The sequence below is a fragment of the Pecten maximus genome, chromosome 7 (genome assembly GCF_902652985.1).
Source record: "Pecten maximus chromosome 7, xPecMax1.1, whole genome shotgun sequence".
NCBI classification, from domain to species: Eukaryota; Metazoa; Mollusca; class Bivalvia; order Pectinida; family Pectinidae; genus Pecten; species Pecten maximus.
Genome location: NC_047021.1, coordinates 16,757,200 through 16,783,652, shown reverse-complemented (window position 1 = coordinate 16,783,652; position 26,453 = coordinate 16,757,200). Strand labels below are relative to the sequence as shown.

The 26,453-nt window shown below is 39.5% G+C and overlaps 1 protein-coding gene across 2 annotated transcripts; it reads left to right on the top strand.

The window, feature by feature from the left end:
• The first annotated feature begins 5,696 nt into the window (after positions 1 to 5,696).
• On the top strand, positions 5,697 to 20,544 carry LOC117331764. Of its 2 annotated transcripts, XM_033890641.1 has the most exons (9): positions 5,697 to 5,824; positions 9,269 to 9,320; positions 9,786 to 9,890; positions 10,100 to 10,204; positions 11,038 to 11,088; positions 13,118 to 13,252; positions 18,951 to 19,067; positions 19,603 to 20,047; positions 20,405 to 20,544. In XM_033890641.1, exons 1-9 carry the CDS (start codon positions 5,762 to 5,764, stop codon positions 20,421 to 20,423), a joined length of 1,092 nt encoding a protein of 363 aa, XP_033746532.1. In that variant the 5' UTR covers positions 5,697 to 5,761; the 3' UTR covers positions 20,424 to 20,544. The 2 variants fall into 2 exon arrangements, with proteins under 2 accessions (XP_033746532.1, XP_033746533.1); XM_033890642.1 differs by lacking the exon at positions 20,405 to 20,544 and having other exon boundaries at positions 5,699 to 5,824; positions 19,603 to 20,166.
• The last annotated feature ends 5,909 nt before the right edge of the window (positions 20,545 to 26,453 follow it).

Below are 26,453 nucleotides of genomic sequence, written 5' to 3'. Positions count from 1 at the left end.
ACATCGCATGTTGTATCGGCTCGGTTTGTATCGGCTCGGTTTGTATCCGCTCGGTTTGTATCGGCTCGGTTTGTATCGGCTCGGTTTGTATCCGCTCGGTTTGTATTGTATCCGCTCGGTTTGTATCGGCTCGGTTTGTTATCGGCTCGGTTTGTATCCGCTCGGTTTGTGTCGGCTCGGTTTGTATCGGCTCGGTTTGTATCGGCTCGGTTTGTATCCGCTCGGTTTGTATCGGCTCGGTTTGTATCGGCTCGGTTTGTATCCGCTCGGTTTGTATCGGCTCGGTTTGTATCCGCTCGGTTTGTATCCGCTCGGTTTGTATCGGCTCGGTTTGTATCGGCTCGGTTTGTATCCGCTCGGTTTGTATCCGCTCGGTTTGTATCGGCTCGGTTTGTATCGGCTCGGTTTGTATCGGCTCGGCTTGTATCGGCTCGGTTTGTATCCGCTCGGTTTGTATCGGCTCGGTTTGTATCGGCTCGGTTTGTATCCGCTCGGTTTGTTTCGGCTCGGTTTGTATCGGCTCGGTTTGTATCGGCTCGGTTTGTATCGGCTCGGTTTGTATCCGCTCGGTTTGTATCGGCTCGGTTTGTATCCGCTCGAGACGAGCCAGGGAGAGACTCGTACGTACGTAACCAAGTGACGTCATCGCACTACATACATTAATCAATTACTCTTAACTATCAACTTTTTTTTACGAGTTCCCATTTCCACCACCTGGGGTCCAAATGAGGTCATTGTTACCGTATATAGATTTTCAACGTCCTTGCTCTACAGACTTCATCAATAACCTTTTCCCTGAAACTTCAAACACATACATCCATCATCTCCCCCAGGGATCAAAATTGAGGCCACTGTTACTATAAATAGTTTTTTGGAGTCCATGCTCATCAGAGTTCATTAGAAGACTGGTTATCATGAAACTTCATTTTCTTGCTCACAACAATCACCTAAAACTGTACATTTTTTGTATTTGGTAAGTTCAGGTTTCACCAACCTGAGGTCAAAACTGAGGCCACTGTTACTACAAATATATTTCTATTTTTTTTTTTTTTTTTTTTTTTAATTTTCCCATATTCATGGAACCCATACACTTCTTTCACAACCATCATGGGTTTCAACCTACTTGGGTCAAAATTAAGGTTACTGATATAATAAAAGAAATTCAATATCCTGAATCTACCGACTTTATCAATTTCATATGATTGTCCTAAAACCTGTTACACTTAACAACAATAAATTGATTCACTTTGAACCCCTTACGATCAATAGATTTTCGCCCTACTCCTCTACCAACTTTATCAATTATCGGATATATGTAGTTATGTTACTTCAAACACTTACACACAACTATTGTGTCTTATTATGATATTAAGCATTTTTTTTCCCTGGACGACATTGTGATAAGACTTTTCTTACCTGCTTTTGTTGCGTATTGGTCAATGTTGAATGGCGACGGGATTTTTATCGCTTTGAGATGTCTTGTGAATATCTCATTTACATAACCATATTATCGATGTTGGATCTGAATATGATAAGTAATATACACTTGATGTGTGTAAAGGTTTAAAAAAAATGTTGTGTAATTTTGGCATCAGTGATATTGTTGACACTACTACGTTAACAGCGGGGGTGGTGATTTTGTTCGTATATGCAACATGCTTGTCATTTCTAAAGAACCCATTACCGACATGGATATTTTATACAAATAAAGACGTGAATGTTTACAGTAAAAGGCCTCCACCTATAAAAGCTACAAAACAGTCATTATCTGCCGTGAGTGACCTTCAAAGATTAAGTTCACAACTGTTATTGTATCGTGATGTGTATTGTGTTGCCTTGATCACAGGTCCGTGAATACACAGCAAATCTAGCCGATGGTTTACCATAGTACATTTTTACTTACATGTATTTACTTGATCCGTTCAGCGCATCAATGTTATAGTGTAGATATGTGTAGTGCAGTACAAATATAACATGGAACTGAGTGATATATGAGAGTTTATGAAACCTTTCAACAAAATTAATGTTTTCAGTGAAGATGGTTTATATTCTAAATTTCCGTCAACGTAAGGTTTTTAATTAATCTAAACTTTGTCAAACCCTATATGTCATTGGTTCGTTTGGCCTCGAGTACCATTTGTTATGATTGCATTTAAAGTCCGATAAAAATCCATTACTTCAAGAAGAATTATTATTCAACTCATACAATTCACACTTTACTTTGAAGAAAAGTATGGTTACAATCGCCTTCGTGGCAGTTTCGCGTGTAACTGTTTTGATAGACGGCGTGGATCAAAATTTGAGAAAGTAATTTAACCATTTTCAGTCACACATTGATATTTAATTTTATGACTGAAAGATCCTTATAATTAGCGCTAAAAGAATTCATAGAGCGTATCACAGAAAATCTATAATGCGGCTCTTAGTCAAAGTCAGTTTTTTTGTTTTGTTTTTTTTTTAACTTAGAGCTCACCACTTATCGGATTAAACATGGCCGATACAAGTTATTTCCCATTATAACTGAAATTAAAACGAAACTCTGGGAAACAAAGATTGCAATATTTTGGTAATATCTTTTCAGGACTGATAGTCATTAAATGAAATCCAGTCTGAAAAATAAAAACAAAAGAAAATTCGACCGCCCTGTTGTGCTCGGGCTGCGGTGGCCGAGTGGTTAAGGTGTCCCGACACTTTATCACTAGCCCTCCACCTCTGGGTTGCGAGTTCGAAACCTACATGGGACAGTTGCCAGGTACTGACCATAGGCCGGTGGTTTTTCTCTGGCTGTTAATAGGACGTTAAATAAAACAAACCAAAATTGTGCTTCCCCCAAGCTCCCGTTTACACGTATTCTTTACACACTATTTTGCTCCAATTGTTATATCATATCATTAGACAATGCCTTATGGAAGTTCAGAGGTCAGATCCAAATATACAAACTAAAAATAAAAGGCGTGTTTGGCTGCATGGTCCAACGTTTAACGTCTTGTCACTAACACCGGTTTCCGACCCCGCAGCCTCAGCGTTCACACATTTAGTCACGACGTCAGGATTGGGCGATAGTTATGTGTATGATGATGGCGACGAATGTCCAAGAACATTCAGGAAATTCAATTTTAAAAAAGAATTATGAAGCGAGTTTAAGATTGTTTGCATTGGCAGTGTGCATGTATATTTCTAATGTATCCCGAAGATATTAGTGGGGAGGGGGATAGCTCATTTAAAACGAAATCATCACAGACAACATCTGTAAAAAATAACGAAGGTTCAGTCTGTCACCTACCACATAAAGATAATCTCAGAATTCTTACTGGCAATATTGCTGAGGCATTGGAGACAAGAACTGGAAGCCGCACTGGTATACACCAATCTGGACGTTCTTTGTGGAACAGTCATGGCTCATTAAAACCGGGATCAATCCCCAAAAAGGACGCAATAAAATCTAGCGAAATGTTTCCACTTGAATGTGACGTTTACAGAAATGAAAGAGAGACCTTAGGAGGAGGTGTTTTTTATTCTTGTGAAAAGCATCCGTAACATTAGGGAACATCCAAACATATTACAGATTGTGAACTAAACATGTAGAATAGGTGAAAATCAAGCTCCAAGGAGAAAGGGGTCTTATAGGATCTTTCCACATGCCATATAGGAATAACTTGGACTTAACTGAACTGGAAAAACAAAGTCTAATCTTGGCTGGAGACTTCAATTTCCCTGATATTTGTTGGAACAGCGTGACAGTAAAATAAGGCGACAGAATACAAAGGAAACGTAAACCTACTTATCAACATTATAAACTGGGCCACAACTGACACAACTGCAAGACCAATATGCTGGACTTCATATGTACAAATCTAAGTCTTACCAAGAGCTCCTACAGTATATCGGACCATGGTAGTTATAGACATGATGATAACATATCTACCATTCATCAACAGTGAGGGTAGTCTACCGATATTAATTCTTTTTGGAACAAACTAAAGGAAGACTTCCCGAAAACAGAAATTAGAGCAAGACTATCAAATTAACATACGTGTTCTCTGAAACTTTCTAAGAGGACCTACGCGATGCTATGGGCAAACAAGAAATGATTACCATGTTTGAAAAGTAAAGAGCGAAACATGATTAGAAAAAAGAAGGGCTGTACCAACAGGCTCAACGAACTAATAACTGGAAGGATTATAGGCGTCATCAAACGGAATGAAAACAAGAAATATCCTTAAAAAAGATAAACGGCATAGTTTTAATGCTGGTGGTTATAATTTAAACTGCTGGTGAAATGAATGAACGAACTAATGTGTTTCAGCACAGATAACAAAATTATATCAGTTTGAATCATTTTTGGTGATAATAAGACTGCATTTGAATCAGGAATATGATTTTATTAATGTGTCATTTGAAAAGATACATCCACTTATTCAGCTTGCATTCAATCTTAACTTTATTTCGTTTTTATCTGCATATCTGCATTTTGCATTGACCGCTACATTGACCAATCACATACTTCATCTTGACCAGTAACGCCACCTGTCGCGTCATATCCGTTGCCAAAAGAATATTATACGGCTATGCCGAAAAAGAAAGGCTGTACGAACAGGCTCAAAGAACTAATAACTGGAAGGATTATAGGCGTCATCAAACGGAATGAACATCTTCGCTAGCCAAGGCTCCACGAGTTGGTGGAGAGTAACGTAATCAGAAGCCTTGGCTAGCCAAGGCTCCACGAGTTGGTGGAGAGTAACGTAATCAGAAGCCTTGGCTAGCCAAGGCCCCACGAGTTGGTGGAGTGTAGCCTTGGCTAGCGAAGAGCGAGTGACTGTACATCAACATCCTAAAGGGCCTAGATAAAAATAGTAACAAACCATGAATGTATATAAAATCTAAGTAAAATTTCCTGGTCTATTTGTTCCTCTGAGATAATTGTATAGATGTCTATAACACAATATATGTTACATCAGTTAATACGTCTAAGGTTATTGTTACATTGGGTCAAACTTCAATTCTTTGCTCGGGATATATACGACTTTCCACTAGAACTGTTACCGCAGATGTGTCACGAAGCCTGTGTCATTAGACCGTGTAATAGGATCGCTAGTTAGACGCTCCTTTGAATAAGCAACCAAAACACGTTTTTCGTTGATTTCTGGTTCATTCGAGTCCTCTAATTTTATACAATATGCATGTCAGCACATTCCAGTGGCAATGATTTTACAGTTCTATTATGTAAGTTCTACAAAATGCTAAACATTAACTCGGTCTACGTGACATTATTCTGTATTTAGATAACCGATTTAAAGAAATAAATTATGGCATCAAACTCAAAGAAGGTCCTTTAAAGATCACCAAACCTAGACAATCCTAAAAACACAAAACTTCAATACTGACTCGAGGCGACACCAACATTGATACTGGTAGATGAAAGCGAAAGTTGAAAATAAAGAAGTTTGACTCTGCTAAAGTTTCCTTAATTCCAATATCACGTTTTCTAATTTAATAATACAAATACAAGTTGACCAGACTTTTGACAATTTGGTATGGCTATCGTCCAGTGGGCCGTGCTACAATTAAAGGTCAGTGTGTATTGACAATTGTTCCAGGGATAAAGCCGTATTAAAGCAATCCGTCTCGCAACGTGTTAAGAAAGTGCGGAGTATAAAAACACATTAAACTATATAAATAAAGATTTATAAAATCACAGTCGAACTCATAGGGGGTATATAAGCTTGACCGTTAACTGACCATCGGATTGTCGTCGGCTGTCATGAAGGGTGTCTCCGTATCGCTGCTCCTTCTGGGGCTGGTCCTCGGGAGTTCGGCTGAAAGTGTGAGTACCTTATCTGAATACAGTAGTATTATAGCACTGTGTTAGTTGTGTGTAGGGCTTAAACTTAATATCAGGCATATTTATTGATAAAGATTTTAGTTTAGTTTAGTTTTCTGTAATGAAAGGAGATTTCCTACTAGTCATCATAAAAATATATATTGAATTATCAATTGTTTTTGTATTAACTTTTAACTGTCATTTTATCATATAAAAACATGACTAGAATTTGCTCCTTCGGGTCCCATTTTCAATTGAACACCCAATTATGTTGTCCATTAGATCGTTTAGATAATTTTAGCCCATGTGAAATTCACGATAGCAAATAAAAACAGCACAATTTGGAGAATTCGAGTCCTCCTTTGGATGTGAGAATATGTTGGGGAAAACGCATACATTCGTAATAAATTAGATGAACCCACACCCCAAGTATGAAGTTCCAGGTGAACCCACACCCCAAGTATGAAGTTCCAGGTAAACCCACACCCCAAGTATGAAGTTCCAGGTGAACCCACACCCCAAGTATGAAGTTCCAGTGACAAGAAGTTTAAGACATAGAGCCCGGACAAAGTTTGTCTTTGATGTAGGTCAGGATGATCTACTTTTAATACATGACACCGCCTCACATTGGTGAAGCAAGCCCAAAGTATGAAGTTCCAGTGTCATGTATTGTAGTAGATCGAGCCCGAACAATATAATGTGTGGAAGAACGGACGGACGGACACTTTTACTTACAACAGGGATTTACAGCCAACACGGACAGACTGTTTTCAGTTTGAAGTATATCCTTGAAAAATACTGAATTTTACCCTAGATTGTTATGATAGGTAGGGGTGGCAGGGGTTCGGGTTCAGATTGGTTCTCAATTGTAAAATAGAGACATTTGATAATTGTAAAATACGTCACAATTAATATAGTTTTATATATGTAAGCACAAAATGTATATTTAAATGTAGTAATGCTAAGTAAGACACTTTAAATGAGTGTTGTACACTCTGATATTTAGGTTAATAGTTGAATATATTTTGTCCGCAACGCAAACAATCTAAATCCAATTTTTAATCTCTCATCTGGAACCGGGGTAACTATAGTTTGCGTTGTGTCTGTCTGAAAACAGTCTGTCCGTGTAGGCAGTAAATCCCAGTTGTAAGACAAACTGAAAACAGTCTGTCCGTGTGGGCAGTAAATCCCAGTTGTAAGACAAACTGAAAACAGTCTGTCCGTGTGGGCAGTAAATCCCAGTTGTAAGACAAACTGAAAACAGTCTGTCCGTGTGGGCAGTGAATCCCAGTTGTAAGACAAACTGAAAACAGTCTGTCCGTGTGAGCAGTAAATCCCAGTTGTAAGACAAACTGAAAACAGTCTGTCCGTGTGGGCAGTAAATTCCTGTTGTAATACAAACTGAAAACAGTCTGTACGTGTGGGCAGTAAATCCCTGTTTTAATTTCATGACCCTGTGCCCATCAGATTAATGGTGGAAAGGAAAACAACGTGTGACAACAACGAGTCAGCATGTTTAATACCCAGCACTGTTCCACTGTTCCACGTTGTGTGGTTTGTGAATGCGCTTTACGCGTAGGTGTATCCTTAAAATCCAGCACGACGGATTTAAAATTCATTCACTCAAAGAAGAATAACCTGCCGATTAAATCAAATTGGCTACTTCGCCTGTTGTTATTTCACTAAATAAGTGTATCTCTTTAAGCAGATGTAATTATGGAACGGCATTTTGATATTATTGTAACTAGTCTAACAAGTTTTGGGTCCATCGGAAACTCGTGTAACTTTAAATACCGATCGTTCAAGGAGTCGTATATAGTACGGTATAAGGAGGACGATTTGGGATGGTACATTTAATGTAAACTTCTCTTTTATCTGGTTGTATGGCCTAATTCAGAACTGCAGCCTTAAATACATTCCAATAACTGAAGGCGGGGTTGATATTACATGTAGTATTGTTTCTGATACTGTAAGATGGTTTTCAAAATTTCAAGGAAGTTTTACAGATGTGTTGGCATAATGACAATAAACAAAAACGAAAACGACTAATGTGTGTTTAAAGATAAATAAATAAATAATAAAAACAAAACACCATATAAATAATCACTGGGTTGTTATAATTAGATTAGCAGACAGTTTACAAGTTACATGACATTATACATTTAATTTATTGACTGAGCTTTACAGCTCATCAGTACAGATAGCATACAATACAATGCATTGTCGGTCAATACAAATATTAGTCCTATAATATAAGACTTCGAAGGTTCATATCGTGATCTTTTACGTTTATTTTCGGATATTTACGAATATAGCAGTGTAGTATCAATATGTATAGAGAATAGACAAATCCGTTAACACATTTAGACATTATATCAAGATTTTCTTTAATTGTGTGGCAACATATACGTATTTACTGAACCTTGTTAAATCTTTAGTTTGTTGTACTAATTAAGTGGATCAGTTTGAATACCGATGATTTTATTTACAGTAATACTTTTGAATACATCTTGATCCTCAAACTTGACAATTTGGACAAATTAACAGGGAGTGATATTCATCTTTTATGTCACCAGAGTGACAAACTCTGCACAGACGTTTATTTCTTACAGTATTTCAATATCGACCAGTTTCAATATGCAGAGTATGTGCTAAAAGACGTAATCAAAGCAATTCTATAATGTGTTGGTATATATAATGTTGTAGTGATATATGTCGATACATTGTGAGGAATTTTCTAATAATGTAAACATATATTGTCGTGTGTTGTCAAAACGTCTATGCTTAATTGTTTGATACATGGCAAGTATACAGAAATATACAGAGAGAATATATTTGGGTTCAGCTGCTGTGATCACACCTCTAATATAAAGCGAGAGAAAGTAAGGAAATAGGTTGGCTGATAACAAGTGTACACAATAGGAAAATTATAATGGAAAATAGAACTTAAATGAAACAAGAATGCAAGAGGAGGGAAACCTCTTGTTTTTTTTATTATCATGTAATGTTTAACCTTCCATTCGAATGCATTACCACATTACTCTAAGTGATTTTACGTAGGGACACTTGTGTATCACTAGATAATAGATACGTACATGTTTTATCTATATATTTCGTTTTGAGTTATTTGAAGTTCCAAACCTAAGTATAAAAAGCTAAATATATTGCATTGGTCTGTGTTACTATTGGCGAAATTGCCCAACTATAATTGTTTCATCATAATACCAGTTTCTATGCAAACTTCTTAGTGATATCATTGATGATATTTTCCTCCAGTTTGCAACGTATGATAGCAGACACTGCTTACTTTATTCTGGTATGTAGGTATTTCGGTATTTAGGCATTTCTACATATACAAGTCTGGGGGAAAATCTCAGGCAAACGACATTTAAAATATATGCATGTACATGTACTTCACCCACTGTAAACATTTTTTTTCTGTTCCAGTCATTGAAAAATGTTTTGGATCTTGTTGCCGATAAAGCCAATTTAGCAAAAGGTAAACCATCAATTATAAATCTAATGAGCAGACAATTCCTCCGACGGTACCAGCTATATCCCTTCAAATATAGCGTTTAATTGAACAGGTTTAAAAATATCCTGTTGTTAATTGAATACATGCTTTTCCATCGGTTAGAAAATCTTTTCGACAATTTTGTTCCTGAAAATGTCACGATTTTGATACAGAACAAAGTCCAAGAAAATACACGTAACTCAATTCCATAGATTCCCAAAGTCAAAAATACACCTAACTCAAAACTATAGATTCCCAAAGTCAAAAATACACCTAACTCAAAACTATAGATTCCCAAAGTCTGCTCTCAGTTAGTAAAACAAAATAAGTCTATCTAACATTTGATAAAAAGATATATAATGAAAATGTTAATATGATACCTTAACAGTCCTTTTGTTACCAAATTCTTCCATCACAACTTCAATATATAAATTCATTTTAAAAATGTAGAACTGGAAAAAATCTCATTAGCGGAACTCCGTGTTGGAGCTGGAAAACTGCGAAACGATTTCAACAAGGCATTGGATATCGCCAAGAAAATCGCCGCAATCAACGGTAGGTGTGCATGTAAACTATTAATTTCTACGCGATATTAGCAAACTTATCTAGACAAAACAACTAATCAATTCTGTAATTAGAAGTATTATTTAATTTAGTATGAAATCAAACGACAATATATGATGTGGACATCAACAGATCAGCATTATAAAGTACGACCTTTCAAAATGACATGTTTAACAGCAATGTATGCACTTCTCTAACAGGTATCCTTGACGAATCTTACCAACTCAAGCCAAAGTTTGAAAAGTTGTCAGCAGAGTTGGGCTCGTTATTTACTGATGTTGAAATGGACGTGAATAAATTACCAGGTAAGATAACTTATCATTATGTCAATATATCTTATATGTTATCATAGTAATTGACATGCGTCTTATACAGACATACTCGTGTATGTATCTATGATACAATCGACATACACGTGTATTTATCTATGATACAACCGACATACACGTGTATTTATCTATGATGAAATCGACATACACGTGTATGTATCTATGATACAATCGACATACACGTGTATGTATCTATGATACAATCGACATACACGTGTATCTATCTATGATACAATCGACATACACGTGTATCTATCTATGATACAATCGACATACATGTGTATTTATCTATGAAACAACCGACACACACGTGTATGTATCTATGATATAATTGACATACACGTGTATGTATCTATGATACAATCGACATACACGTGTATATATCTATGAAACAACCGACACACACGTGTATTTATCTATGATATAATTGACATACACGTGTATATATATATGATACAATCGACATACATGTGTATTCATCTATGATGCAATCAATTGACATACACGTGTATTTATCTATGATACAACCGACACACACGTGTATCTATCTATGATACAATTGACATACACGTGTATCTATCTATGATACAATTGACATACACGTGTATTCATCTATAATGCAATCGACATACACGTGTATTTATCTATGATACAATTGCCGTTTCATTAGGTCGTTATATCAAAGTTATTGACACAAACTTGGTATTGTGTTGCACCCTATTTGCATACTTTTTATTAAGTACTGTTCATTATTTTTCATCGTATGCACGATATATATATATTTATATATGCATTATTTTATATTTCAGACCTTACCGGCAATATGGACGACTGGCTGTTTCTTAACCAGTGTGTTGAAGGTTTGTTAGGTTTCGTGTTTGTTTATTGGGTTTATCGTTCTGTGAACAGAGAGATCATTTTGAGGCGGGGTCTCCCTGATGTAGCTGGTAGCTATCTCACTGAACAACATACGGGAGGCCCGAAGCATGCCATCCAGATCAATTAAGGTTAAGTGTCTTGCTCAAGGATACCACAACACATCGCTCCGTTTCTCGGCTTCCCGAGAAACACAAACTGACACAGGAAGGGGCGTAGAACCACGCACCTCTAATCTCCGCCCGAGGTTACGGAACGGTATCAACACCATCAGTGCCTTTATGGTACTCTATGATGGTACATTGTTGATAAATCGTCCGATTATAAATTTTACATATTCATTAAACCTCTTTCAATACGTACATGTAAGAAACAGTTTCTGATTTATGTTCGGTTTAATGTTCAATGATCTGACCACTGTATGACAATGATCTGACCACTGTATGACAATGATCTGACCACTGTATGACAATGACCTGACCACTGTATGACAATGATATGAACACTGTATGACAATGATCTGGCCACTGTATGACAATGACTTGACCACTGTATGACAATGATCTGGCCACTGTATGACAATGACTTGACCACTGTATGACAATGATCTGACCACTGTATGACAATGATCTGACCACTGTATGACAATGATCTGACCACTGTATGACAATGATATGAACACTGTATGACAATGATCTGACCACTGTATGACAATGATCTGACCACTGTATGACAATGATCTGACCACTGTATGACAATGATCTGACCACTGTATGACAATGACCTGACCAATGTATGACAATGATCTGGCCACTGTATGACAATGACTTGACCACTGTATGACAATGATCTGACCACTGTATGACAATGATCTGACCACTGTATGACAATGATCTGACCACTGTATGACAATTATCTGACCACTGTATGACAATTATCTGACCACTGTATGACAATGACCTGACCACTGTATGACAATGATCTGACCACTGTATGACAATGACCTGACCACTGTATGACAATGATCTGACCACTGTATGGCAATGATATGAACACTGTATGACAATGACCTGACCACTGTATGACAATGATATGAACACTGTATGACAATGATCATGATCTGACCACTGTATGACAATGATCTGACCACTGCATGACAATGATCTGACCACTGTATGACAATGACCTGACCACTGTATGACAATGATATGAACACTGTATGACAATGATCTGGCCACTGTATGACAATGACCTGACCACTGTATGACAATGATCTGGCCACTGTATGACAATGACTTGACCACTGTATGACAATGATCTGACCACTGTATGACAATGATCTGACCACTGTATGACAATGATCTGACCATTGTATGACAATGATATGAACACTGTATGACAATGATCTGACCACTGTATGACAATGATCTGACCACTGTATGACAATGATCTGGCCACTGTATGACAATGACTTGACCACTGTATGACAATGATCTGACCACTGTATGACAATGATCTGACCACTGTATGACAATGATCTGACCACTGTATGACAATGATCTGACCACTGTATGACAATGACCTGACCACTGTATGACAATGATCTGACCACTGTATGACAATGACCTGACCACTGTATGACAATGATCTGACCACTGTATGGCAATGATATGAACACTGTATGACAATGACCTGACCACTGTATGACAATGATATGAACACTGTATGACAATGATCATGATCTGACCACTGTATGACAATGATCTGACCAATGTATGACAATGATCTGACCACTTATGACAATGATCTGACCACTGTATGACAATGATCTGACCACTGTATAACAATGATCTGACCACTGTATGACAATGACCTGACCACTGTATAACAATGATCTGACCATTGTATCTGACCACTGTATGACAATGATCAGAACATTGTATGACAATTAGAGACACAACTTTGAATACATCATTAGCATTAAGTGTTAAGAAGTTATTATCTTTGACACAGATGCCCGTAACACAGACTTTGATAAGATCAAAGACCTAAGGAACTTTCTCAACGAAGTCTTTCGACAGGTTTTCGTGTGTCAAGTATCAGGAATCCAGTTTGCTTTCGACCTGGTCGACCTGACTGACATCTCCGGTGAGTTGGAGTTGATTTAAAGTGTTTTATGATAGTGAAGAGATCATGTTGATCTCGCGGCCACGATTAAGTACAGGCGTCTGAAGTTCTGACAGTAAACTGAGATATAATACCATATAAAAAATATAGTAGATACTCTTATTTTTTATATGGTATTATATCTCAGTTAACTGTCAGAACTTCAGACGCCTGTGGATTAAGGGATCTTTACCTATTCCTGGGTCGGGGTTGTACAGGGTGTGTTATGATAGTAAAAACACGAACATTGATCTCGCGGCCACGATTTATGGATATTTTTGTCCTCTAAAGTTAAAGATTATAAAACAATATCCACCTATCACATCTGCAGCTACACAATCTGGTCCATACCTCGAGCTCTGTTTGCGCCAAAATTATAAAATATGAAATACCAAACAATGTAAATGGCTGTAAAATCTTGGCATACCACTTGATGAAAGGAGCAGAGAATGTCCTTTTTAAAATAACTCTAAAACTTAATTCTTCTCAATCAAAACAAAATTGATTTCACCTATTTAGAAACTTTCCAAGATGGCGTCATAAACTTACAGGGATTAACTCTATAGTGGGGATAACCTTGGTGTTGCAGGGGCTGGGCCCCTTGACCAATCAAATCTATGGATTTAGCATGGGGGTCACTTAGGCCCCTCAGTGGCAATAATGACCCTTGACCATTGGGGAGACAATAATTAGCATATTATAATTACATTCATACCAACCAATTTATGTGTGAAGCTTAATCGTACAAAAATATGTCTATAAATAGACATTTGTTTTACCTATTCCTGGTAGGGATTGTACAGAGTATCTTATGATAGTGAAGACACGAACATTGATCTCGCGGCCACGATTTAGGGATCTTTACCTATTCCCGGTTAGGGGTTGTACAGGGTGTCTTGTGATAGTGGAGAGACCACATTAATCTCGCGGCCACGATTTAGGGATCTTTACCTATTCCCGGGTAGGGGTTGTACAGGGTGTCTTGTGATATTGGAGAGACCACATTAATGTCGTTGCCCCGATTTTAGGATCTTTTTCGGTTTTTCATGCCGGCATGATTGTTGTCAACCTCGCTAGCCAAGGGTGTTCAATACAATACTCTTCTTTTCAACACGAAAAGGAGGCTATCCTTTGAACACCCTTGAATAGCGAAGTTGTGTTGGCATTCCAGTCTAGGGACAAACCCCCAATTGCTTTTCCATAGAAGTGTAAATGGTCTGTTTACGTCATTATGATTCTTGAATTCAATTTTGCCATGATGATTCAAAACAAAAAGTATAGGGTATCATATAACAGTTAATAAGGGTTTTAAAAGTCATATCCTTCATCTCAAACTTTTCCATGGTAGCCAATTTGATATTGGGTGAGGTCTATAGCGAAAACTCTATTATTACAACATGAACTTACGTCTTATAAATATATTACCCTAGGGACCGTCTTATAAATGTATTATTCAATAGACGAGTCTTATACACGCGTTCATCTATAGACCCGTCTTATACATGTATTACCAGCATAGACCGTCTTATAATGTATTCCTCTCTAGACCGTCTAATACACGTATTCCTCCATAGACCTGTCTTATAAATGTATTCCTCTATAGACCCATCTTATACATGTATTCCTCTATAGACCCGTCTTATACATGTATTCCTCTATAGACCCATCTTATACATGTATTCCTCCATAGACCCGTCTTATACATGTATTCCTCTATAGACCCGTCTTATACATGTATCCCTCTATAGACCCGTCTTATACATGTATTCCTCCATAGACCCGTCTTATACATGTATTCCTCCATAGACCCGTCTTATACATGTATTCCTCTACAGACCCGTCTTATACATGTATTCCTCTATAGACCCGTATTATACATGTATTCCTCTATAAACCCGTCTTTTACATGTATTCCTCTATAAACGCGTCTTATACATGTATTCCTCTATAGACCCATCTTATACATGTATTCCTCTATAGACCCGTCTTATACATGTATCCCTCTATAGACCCGTCTTATACATGTATTCCTCTATAGACCCGTCTTATACATGTATCCCTCTATAGACCCGTCTTATACATGTATCCCTCTATAGACCCGTCTTATACATGTATTCCTCCATAGACCCGTCTTATACATGTATTCCTCTATAGACCCATCTTATACATGTATTCCTCCATAGACCCGTCTTATAAATGTATTCCTCTATAAACCCGTCTTATACATGTATTCCTCTATAGACCCGTCTTATAAATGTATTCCTCCATAGACCCGTCTTATCAATGTATTCCTCTATAGACCCGTCTTATACATGTATTCCTCTATAGACCCGTCTTATACATGTATTCCTCTATAGACCCGTCTTATACATGTATTCCTCTATAGACCCGTCTTATACATGTATTCCTCTATAGACCCGTCTTATACATGTATTCCTCTATAGACCCGTCTTATACATGTATTCCTCTATAGACCCGTCTTATACATGTATCCCTCTATAGACCCGTCTTATACATGTATTCCTCTATAGACCCGTCTTATACATGTATTCCTCTATAGACCCGTCTTATACATGTATTCCTCTATAGACCCGTCTTATACATGTATTCCTCTATAGACCCGTCTTATACATGTATTCCTCCATAGACCCGTCTTATACATGTATTCCTCTATAGACCCGTCTTATACATGTATTCCTCTATAGACCCGTCTTATACATGTATTCCTCTATAGACCCGTCTTATACATGTATTCCTCTATAGACCCGTCTTATACATGTATTCCTCTATAGACCCGTCTTATACATGTATTCCTCTATAGACCCGTCTTATACATGTATTCCTCTATAGACCCGTCTTATACATGTATTCCTCTATAGACCCGTCTTATACATGTATTCCTCTATAGACCCGTCTTATACATTGTATTCCTCTATAGACCCGTCTTATACATGTATTCCTCTATAGACCCGTCTTATACATGTATTCCCTCTATAGACCCGTCTTATACATGTATTCCTCTATAGACCCGTCTTATACATGTATTCCTCTATAGACCCGTCTTATACATGTATTCCTCTATAGACCCGTCTTATACATGTATTCCTCTATAGACCGTCTTATACATGTATTCCTCTATAGACCCGTCTTATACATGTATTCCTCTATAGACCCGTCTTATACATGTATTCCTCTATAGACCCGTCTTATACATGTATTCCTCTATAGACCCGTCTTATACATGTATTCCTCTATAGACCCGTCTTATACATGTATTCCTCTATAGACCCGTCTTATACATGTATTCCTCTATAGACCCATCTTATACATGTATCCCTCTATAGACCCGTCTTATATAGGTATTCCTCCATAGACCCGTCTTATACATGTATCCCTCTATAGACCCGTCTTATACATGTATCCCTTTATAGACCCGTCCTATACATGTATTCCTCTATAGACCCATCTTATACATGTATTCCTCTATAGACCGTCTTATACATGTATTCCTCTATAGACCCGTCTTATAAATGTATTCCTCTATAGACCCGTCTTATACATGTATTCCTCTCTAGACCGTCTAATACACGTATTCCTCTATAGACCTGTCTTATAAATGTATTCCTCTATAGACCCGTCTTATACATGTATTCCTCTATAGACCGTCTTATACATGTATTCCTCTATAGACCCGTCTTATAAATGTATTCCTCTATAAACCCGTCTTATAAATGTATTCCTCTATAGACCCGTCTTACACATGTATTCCTCTCTAGACCGTCTAATACACGTATTCTTCTATAGACCTGCCTTATAAATGTATTCCTCTATAGACCCGTCTTATACATGTATTCCTCTATAGACCGTCTTATACATGTATTCCTCCATAGACCCGTCTTATACACGTATTCCTCTATAGACCTGTCTTATAAATGTATTCCTCCATAGACCCGTCTTATACACGTATTCCTCTATAGACCTGTCTTATAAATGTATTCCTCCATAGACCCGTCTTATACACGTATTCCTCCATAGACCCGTCTTATACATGTATTCCTCTATAGACCGTCTTATACATGTATTCCTCTATAGACCCGTCTTATACATGTATTCCTCTATAGACCGTCTTATACATGTATTCCTCTATAGACCCGCCTTATAAATGTATTTCAATTTCAATTTCTTTATTAACTGTGGGCCATATTGCCCATTAGCACATGTTATAATATACAAAGTCGTAATATACGTGAACAGCAATAGAAATTCCAAAGGGTATTCCTCTATAGACCGTCTTATACATGTATTCCTCTACAGACCCGTCTTATACATGCATTCCTCTATAAACCCGCCTTATCAATGTATCCCTCTATAGACCCGTCTTATACATGTATTCCTCTATAGACCGTCTTTTACATGTATTCCTCTATAAACGCGTCTTATACATGTATTCCTCTATAGACCCGTCTTATACATGTATTCCTCCATAGACCCGTATTATACATGTATTCCTCCATAGACCGCCTTATACATGTATTCCTCTATAGACCCGTCTTATACATGTATTCCTCTATAGACCGCCTTATACATGTATTCCTCTATAGACCCGTCTTATACATGTATTCCTCCATAGACCCGTATTATACATGTATTCCTCTATAGACCGCCTTATACATGTATTCCTCTATAGACCGCCTTATACATGTATTCCTCTATAGACCCATCTTATACATGTATCCCTCTATAGACCCGTATTATACATGTATTCCTCCATAGACCCGTCTTATACATGTATCCCTCTATAGACCCGTCTTATACATGTATTCCTCTATAGACCCGTCTTATACATGTATTCCTCCATAGACCCGTATTATACATGTATTCCTCTATAGACCCGTCTTATACATGTATCCCTCTATAGACCCGTCTTATACAGGTATCTCTCCATAGACCCGTCTTATACATGTATCCCTCTATAGACCCGTCTTATACATGTATCCCTTTATAGACCCGTCCTATACATGTATTCCTCTATAGACCCATCTTATACATGTATCCCTCTATAGACCGTCTTATAAATGTATCCCTCTATAGACCCATCTTATACATGTATCCCTCTATAGACCCGTATTATACATGTATTCCTCCATAGACCCGTCTTATACATGTATCCCTCTATAGACCCGTCTTATACATGTATTCCTCTATAGACCCGTCTTATACATGTATTCCTCCATAGACCCGTATTATACATGTATTCCTCTATAGACCCGTCTTATACATGTATCCCTCTATAGACCCGTCTTATACAGGTATCTCTCCATAGACCCGTCTTATACATGTATCCCTCTATAGACCCGTCTTATACATGTATTCCTCTATAGACCCGTCCTATACATGTATTCCTCTATAGACCCATCTTATACATGTATCCCTCTATAGACCGTCTTATAAATGTATCCCTCTATAGACCCGTCCTATACATGTATTCCTCTATAGACCCGTCTTATAAATGTATTCATCTATAGACCCATCTTATACATGTATTCCTCTATAGACCCGTCTTATAAATGTATTCCCCTTTTAGACGTGTCTTATACATGTATTTATTCACCTGACGACCCGTCTAAGTGACCCTGGCTTTTGTGATCAAAACAATCATTGTTATTATGTTTTGTTTTAGGGGACACTCTGACGAAACAGATTGTTGGAGAGCGGCTGCTTTTTCTTGAGGATGCAGTAGTAGAGATGGCTCACCTCCTCAAATTCCAAAATGATTTTGTGATTCGTGTCATATCTGGTGCGTTGTCTTTAAAGTTTGGATGAGCGTAAATAAAACAAGGAAAGCTTTTCGATCAATTCTTTCATGCATGATTTTTCTAAATTTCAATAGTTTATGTAAACCATGAATAAGGAAGGTAAACGAAATCACAATATACTTAGTACATATGTAGAGTTGGATGTTTGCATAATTTATCGTCATTAATCGCGGTGTTATAATCCACAAAATGCAGGGAAAAGTTATAAAATAGAGGTATACAAATGAAGTACCGTAAGTCACCTGTCGCTAATTATATTAAAACATCTCCGGGTTTGCATTATGTATACTTTACCTGTACAATGAAGACTGAAACCCATATGAGATACATATACATGTATGTATCGACCAGTGTGCAATTTCTTGATTCAAATTTTGTGTTTGACTTTATTGTATTATAGACTTGAATGAAACATACAGAAATGTCTACATTGATATTGTACTACATGGATATTGTACCTACCATTACTTTCTGAGAATTGTCTTTCTAAATTTATATATAACATTTTGTTTTCAGACTACGCCACACACACTCATAATGAATTGGTTCACGGTCTGATAGATGGAGGTCACAAGCCCTCTCCATCTCCAGCTACAAAAGATTCGTCGGAAGAAGACAATGATGATGACACAAATGTTGCCCGTGGAGGCAGAAAGGCGGGCGGAAATGGCAAATCCAAATCCACAGGAGGTCCAAAATCACCGAAAACAACTCCTGCAGGACCGAAGATAACCCGTCCACCAAAAGGCTCATCGGAAGAAGACGACGACGACGATGACGATGATGATGATGAGAGAACTCTCATATTACGTGTATTGAATATTCTCCGTGGAGGCAAAAACGCGGGTGGAAATGGCAAATCCAAACCAACAGGGAAACCCAAAATCACCGAAAACAACTCCTGCAGGACCGAAGGTAACCCGTCCACCAAAAGACTCATCGGAAGAAGACGACGACGACGATGATGATGATGACGAGCGAAATCTCTCATTTCATTTATCAAATGTTGTCCGTGGAGGCAAAAAGGCGGGCGGAAATGGAAAATCCAAACCCACAGGAAACCCAAAATCACCAAAAACAACTCCTGCAGGACCGAAGGTAACCCGTCCACCAAAAGACTCATCGGAAGAAGACGACGACGACGATGATGATGATGATGACGAGCGAAATCTCTCATTTCATTTATCAAATGTTGTCCGTGGAGGCAAAAAGGCGGGCGGAAATGGAAAATCCAAACCCACAGGAAACCCAAAATCACCAAAAACAACTCCTGCAGGACCGAAGGTAACCCGTCCACCAAAAGACTCATCGGAAGAAGACGACGACGACGACGATGATGATGATGAGAGAACTCTCATATTACGTATATTGAATATGCTCCGTGGAGGCAAAAACGCGGGTGGAAATGGCAAATCCAAACCCACAGGAAACCCAAAATCACCGAAAACAACTCCTGCAGGACCGAAGGTAACCCGTCCACCAAAAGACTCATCGGAAGAAGAAGACGACGACGACGACGACGACGATGACGATGATGATGATGAGAGAACTCTCATATTACGTATATTGAATTTGCTCCGTGGAGGCAAAAACGCGGGTGGAAATGGCAAATCCAAACCGACAGGAAACCCAAAATCACCGAAAACAACTCCTGCAGGACCGAAGGTAACCCGTCCACCAAAAGACTCATCGGAAGAAGACGACGACGACGATGATGATGATGACGAGCGAAATCTCTCATTTCATTTATCAAATGTTGTCCGTGGAGGCAAAAAGGCGGGCGGAAATGGAAAATCCAAACCCACAGGAAGACCAAAATCACCAAAAACAACTCCTCCGGGACCGAGGGTAACCCGTCCTGCCGGCTCCCGAAGAACCCATCCACCTCGAACGTCTAATTCAAAAAGAGAAATGGAAGCCTTTATTGACAGAGTAAAAGCAGATATGAAGAGACAACCATCACCAGATCGGCGTCAGACAGGACTTAAAAGAACCCATCCATCACCAAAACGCTCATCGAAAGACGAGGGCGAAGAGCAAAGCCTCATGTTACGTATATTAAATGTTCTGCGGGGAAGCAAACAGGCATAACAACCTCCGTCAGTTCCCGTTCACGCTGTTTATATTGCCTACCTATATTGTGATGTTTTAAGACACAATAAAATTCACTCTTTTTGTTCTCACGAAACATGAAATATGTAATGACTATTCCTGCAATGAAAACGCTAAAATGCCACACGCTTTCTTTTTTCATTTTTGTATAATTATATATATATAAATGTAATTCATATCACACAGTAGTCGATAACTCAACACAGTATGATGTTCCAAATACAAATATTTCTAGCACTTAATTGTGATTTCCTTATTATTATAATTATTTAAAGAATTAAGAATTCAGTTAGCGTTCCCAACCTTTCCAAACATTTATTAACCGAGTGTTGTTATGCCTCACACATACACTACCAAGGACATATCCCCGTGTGCAGCCTCACAATTGGGGATGTGGTATTTGGTACATGGGGGAGTCGGCACCAAAACGACAGGCAAAATTACTTTTTCTAAGCATATCTATTTTACTTAAAATGATGTGCACGGGTTGAGGAAATGTTTCGGTAACTTAACTGTTTGAAATATTTATATAAATGTTCTATTCCCTGCTGAATGTGCAAACACTCGTGGACAACGTCAATACCTATACTGAATTCGCTATGCATGCGATCATTTTCTTCAAATATATCTGTATTACATGTTTCTAGAATAAGATTTCCGCATCTTAGAAAGTAATTGCAGTGGACACTAGGTACCAGTGTGATTATTAGGTACCAGAGTAAACACTAGGTACTGGAGTGACACTGGTTACTGGAATGGACACTAGGTACTGGAATTAACACTGGGTACTGGAGTTAACACTGGGAGGGAAACGGCAAAAACTCATAGACGTATTTTTTTTAAATGTTAGATAATCCGTCACAAAATTGAAGTGGAATCGAAAAAGTAAGTAACTTCTTTGGAAATATTTATATAAATGTCTATACACGTATGATGGAAACAACGTGGCAACGTAATACCTAGTATGGATTCCTGTATGATACTATTGAAAAGATCAGTACTGTCTTATTGATTGTAGACACTATACAGGTGGAGATATGTACTGGATGACAGGATCTAGGAACTATACTGGATACACGGTCTGAGTGAATATATGAACACTTACACGAACACTTTATTGACATAGGTCGGATACACTAGTATCAGTGTATGTACATAACTGGTACTGGATACACTGGTACGAGACACTGGAGGATACATGGTACTGAGTACACTGGACTGAGTGAACACAGTATGAGTAACTGGACTGGAGTGAACTAGGTACTGGAGGACACTGGATGGAGTGACACTGGTACTGGAGTGAACATGGTACTGGAAACACTGGGACTGGGTGAACACTAGTACTGGAGTAACTGGGTACTGGAGGACACTGGGACTGAATGATACACTGAATATGGAGTACCTAGTATGGAGTGAACACTGGTATGAGTAAACACTAGTACTGGAGGACACTGGTACTGGTAACACTAGTACTGGAGTGAACACTGGTACTGGATTAAACTGGTACTAGTGAACACTAGTACTGGAGTAACATAAGTACTGGAGTACACTGGTACTGGAGTGACACTGGTACTGGAGTAACACTAGGTACTGAGTGAACACTGGTACTGAGTGACCTGGGTCTGGATAACATAAGTACTGGAGTGAACACTGATACTGGAGTGAACACTGGTACTGAGTATGACACTGGTACTGGAGGAAACACTGGTACTGGAGTGACACTAGGTACTGAGTGACACTGGGACTGGATGACACTAGGTACTGAGTAACACTGTACGGGAGTAAACACTAGGTACTGGAGTGACACTGGGTACTGGAATGATAGTAACACTAGGTACTGGAAGTGACACTGTAATGGGTAATATACTGGAGTAAACACTAGGTACTGGAGTGACACTGGTACTGTAGTAACACTGACGGGTACAACTCTGGAGTAAACACTAGGTACTGGAGTGAACACTGGGTACTGGTAAAGTAAGAACACTAGGTACTGGAGTGACACTGGGTACTGAGTAACAAAGTACTGGAGTTAACACTAAGTACTGGAGTAAACACTAGGTACTGGAGTGACACTGGGTACTGGAGTAAACACTAAGTACTGGAGTTAACACTAGGTACTGTAGTGAACACTGGGTACTGGAGTTAACACTGAGTACTGGAGTAAACACTAGGTACTGGAGTAAACACTAGGTACTGGAGTGACACTAGGTACTGGAGTGACACTAACGGAGTTGACACTGGTACTGGAGAACACTAGGTACTGGAGTGAACACTGGTACTGGAGTAAACACTAGGTACTGGAGTGACACTGGGTACTGGAGTAAACACTAGGTACTGGAGTGACACTAGGTACTGGAGTGGACACTAGGTACTGGAGTGGACACTAGGTACTGTAGTGAACACTGGGTACTGGAGTGAACACTGGGTACTGGAGTGAACACTGGGTACTGGAGTTAACACTAAGTACTGGAGTGAACACTGGGTACTGGAGTGGACACTGGGTACTGGAGTGGACACTAGGTACTGGAGTGGACACTGAATACTGGAGTAAACACTAGGTACTGGAGTGACACTGGGTACTGGAGTAAACACTAGGTACTGGAGTGACACTAGGTACTGGAGTAAACACTAGGTACTGGAGTGACACTGGGTACTGGAGTGAACACTGGGTACTGTAGTGAACACTGGGTACTGGAGTGACACTAGGTACTGGAGTGACACTAGGTACTGGAGTTAACACTGGGTACTGGAGTGAACACTGGGTACTGGAGTGAACACTAGGTACTGGAGTGGACACTAGGTACTGGAGTGACACTAGGTACTGGAGTGAACACTAGGTACTGGAGTGAACACTGGGTACTGGAGTGAACACTAGGTACTGGAGTGAACACTGGGTACTAGGTACTGGAGTTAACACTGGGTACTGGAGTGAACACTAAGTACTGGAGTGACACTAGGTACTGGAGTGACACTAGGTACTGGAGTGACACTAGGTACTGGAGTGACACTGGGTACTGGAGTGAACACTGGGTACTGGAGTGGACACTAGGTACTGGAGTGACACTGGGTACTGGAGTGACACTGGGTACTGGAGTGAACACTGGGTACTGGAGTGGACACTAGGTACTGGAGTGAACACTGGGTACTGGAGTGGACACTAGGTACTGGAGTGACACTGGGTACTTGGTACTGGAGTGAACACTGGGTACTGGAGTAAACACTAGGTACTGGAGTGACACTAGGTACTGGAGTAAACACTAGGTACTGGAGTTAACACTGGGTACTGGAGTGACACTAGGTACTGGAGTGAACACTGGGTACTGGAGTGAACACTAGGTACTGGAGTGAACACTGGGTACTAGGTACTGGAGTGAACACTAGGTACTGGAGTGAACACTAGGTACTGGAGTGAACACTAGGTACTGGAGTGAACACTGGGTACTGGAGTGAACACTAAGTACTGGAGTGACACTAGGTACTGGAGTGAACACTAGGTACTGGAGTGACACTGGGTACTGGAGTTAACACTGGGTACTGGAGTGAACACTAGGTACTGGAGTGAACACTGGGTACTGGAGTGAACACTAGGTACTAGGTACTGGAGTGACACTAGGTACTGGAGTGACACTGGTACTGGAGTTAACACTGGGTACTGGAGTTAACACTAAGTACTGGAGTGAACACTGGGTACTGGAGTGACACTAGGTACTGGAGTGAACACTAGGTACTGGAGTGACACTGGGTACTGGAGTTAACACTGGGTACTGGAGTGAACACTAGGTACTGGAGTGAACACTGGGTACTGGAGTGAACACTGGGTACTAGGTACTGGAGTGACACTAGGTACTGGAGTGACACTGGTACTGGAGTTAACACGGTACTGGAGTACACTGAGTACATGGAGTAACACTAGGTACGGGAGTGACGGGTACTGATGGACACTGGTACTGGAGTGACACTAGGTACTGTAGTGAACACTGGGTACTGGAGTACACTAGGTACTGGAGTGACACTAGGTACTGGAGTGAACACTAGGTACTGGAGTGACACTGGGTACTGGAGTGAACACTGGGTACTGGAGTGAACACTGGGTACTGGAGTGACACTAGGTACTGGAGTAAACACTAGGTACTGGAGTGACACTAGGTACTGGAGTGAACACTAGGTACTGGAGTGAACACTAGGTACTGGAGTGACACTGGGTACTGGAGTGAACACTAGGTACTGGAGTGGACACTAGGTACTGGAGTGAACACTAGGTACTGGAGTGAACACTGGTACTGGAGTGAAAACACTGGTACTGGAGTGACACTAGGTACTGGAGTGAACACTGGGTACTGGTAGTGAGTACACTGGGTACTGGAGTGAACACTAAGTACTGGAGTGACACTAGGTACTGGAGTGACACTAGGTACTGGAGTGACACTGGGTACTGGAGTGACACTAGGTACTGGAGTGACACTGGGTACTGGAGTGACACTAGGTACTGGAGTAAACACTAAGTACTGGAGTGAACACTAGGTACTGGAGTGACACTAGGTACTGGAGTGAACACTAGGTACTGGAGTGAACACTGGGTACTGGAGTGAACACTAGGTACTGGAGTGAACACTGGGTACTAGGTACTGGAGTTAACACTGGGTACTGGAGTGAACACTAAGTACTGGAGTGACACTAGGTACTGGAGTGAACACTAGGTACTGGAGTGACACTGGGTACTGGAGTGAACACTGGGTACTAGGTACTGGAGTGACACTAGGTACTGGAGTGACACTGGTACTGGAGTTAACACTGGGTACTGGAGTTAACACTAAGTACTGGAGTGAACACTGGGTACTGGAGTGGACACTGGGTACTGGAGTGGACACTAGGTACTGGAGTGACACTAGGTACTGGAGTGACACTGGTACTGGAGTAAACACTTGGTACTGGAGTGGACACTAGGTACTGGAGTGACACTAGGTACTGGAGTGAACAATGGGTACTGGAGTGGACACTGGGTACTGGAGTGAACACTGGGTACTGGAGTTAACACTGGGTACTGGAGTGGACACTAGGTATTGGAGTTAACACTAAGTACTGGAGTGACACTGGGTACTGGAGTGGACAATGGGTACTGGAGTGAATACTGGGTACTGGATTGAACACTTGGTACTGGAGTGGACACTAGGTACTGGAGTAAACACTAAGTACTGGAGTGACACTAGGTACTGGAGTAAACACTAAGTACTGGAGTGACACTAGGTACTGGAGTG

Excerpts from the sequence above, each read along its gene's own strand:
- LOC117331764 (XM_033890641.1), top strand. The coding sequence starts at position 5,762 with ATGAAGGGTGTCTCCGTATCGCTGCTCCTTCTGGGGCTGGTCCTCGGG. Across the intron at positions 13,253-18,950 it reads CGACCTGACTGACATCTCCG|GGGACACTCTGACGAAACAG; the intron begins GTGAGTTGGAGT and ends GTTTTGTTTTAG. Across the intron at positions 19,068-19,602 it reads TGTGATTCGTGTCATATCTG|ACTACGCCACACACACTCAT; the intron begins GTGCGTTGTCTT and ends TTTTGTTTTCAG.